The sequence below is a fragment of the Piliocolobus tephrosceles genome, chromosome 12 (assembly GCF_002776525.5).
Source record: "Piliocolobus tephrosceles isolate RC106 chromosome 12, ASM277652v3, whole genome shotgun sequence".
Lineage (NCBI taxonomy): Eukaryota > Metazoa > Chordata > Mammalia > Primates > Cercopithecidae > Piliocolobus > Piliocolobus tephrosceles.
Window position 1 is genome coordinate 97,772,391 of NC_045445.1, and position 711 is coordinate 97,773,101.

At 66.9% G+C, this 711-nt stretch overlaps 1 protein-coding gene across 1 annotated transcript in view; it reads right to left on the bottom strand.

Annotated features, from left to right (window-relative positions):
* EZHIP (EZH inhibitory protein) overlaps positions 1-711 on the bottom strand; it is a 1,949-nt gene that overhangs the window by 997 nt on the left and 241 nt on the right. The window contains exon 2 of the mRNA XM_031936648.1: positions 3-711. This exon is cut by the window's right edge and continues 5 nt beyond it. Within this exon, the coding sequence (XP_031792508.1) occupies positions 3-711 (709 nt within the window). The remainder of the gene's footprint in view (positions 1-2) is intronic.

The following is a 711-nucleotide window of genomic DNA, read 5'->3' on the forward strand; positions in this document are numbered from 1 at the left end:
GCGCAGATGCACGGTCTCGACGGGCAGGGCCTGGCGCAGATGCACGGCCTCGGCGAGCAGGGCCTGGCGCAGATTCAGGGCCTAGGCGAGCAGCGTCTAGATGAGTGGCGCGGTATGGAAAAGCAGGGCCTGGCTGGGCGGTGCAGCGTCGGATCACAGGGCCTGGACCAGATGCACGTCTGCGGAGAGCAGAATCTGCCAGGGTGATGCGGCTTTGGCGAGCAGGCCTTGCCTCAGATGCGTGGCTTAGGAGTGCAGAGCCTGGCTGGGTTGCCTGACTGGACGTAGAAGCCCCGGAACCGGGATGGCTGCTGGGCCGGAACCCTGGAGAAGATGGCGGCAAGGGCCCAGGAAACAGACGCCCCCCTGGGGGCTTCTGAGCCGGGGCAGCCTGGTTGCCGCAGGGCTGCTTCCTACGACGGCTGTTCTGGGGGTTCTTGGTCTGGGCCAGGTGCTCGTCGGCATGGCCAGTGGCCTCCTGGGGTCCCACAGCGGCCTGGCTGCCCCCCTCGAGCACCGCACACCCAAAGACTTCAGGAGGACTGCGACAGTCCCGGAGGTCAGAATGCCTCTCCCTCTGCACAGCAGCTATGATTGGCAGCCCCGAGGCCTCATCGGTGATGAACATGGCGGCGGAGGTGGCGGCTGCAGTGGAAGAACCGGCTGTGCTGCTGCTCAGAGCGGCGCCGCCCAAGGGAGATGCTTGGCCGG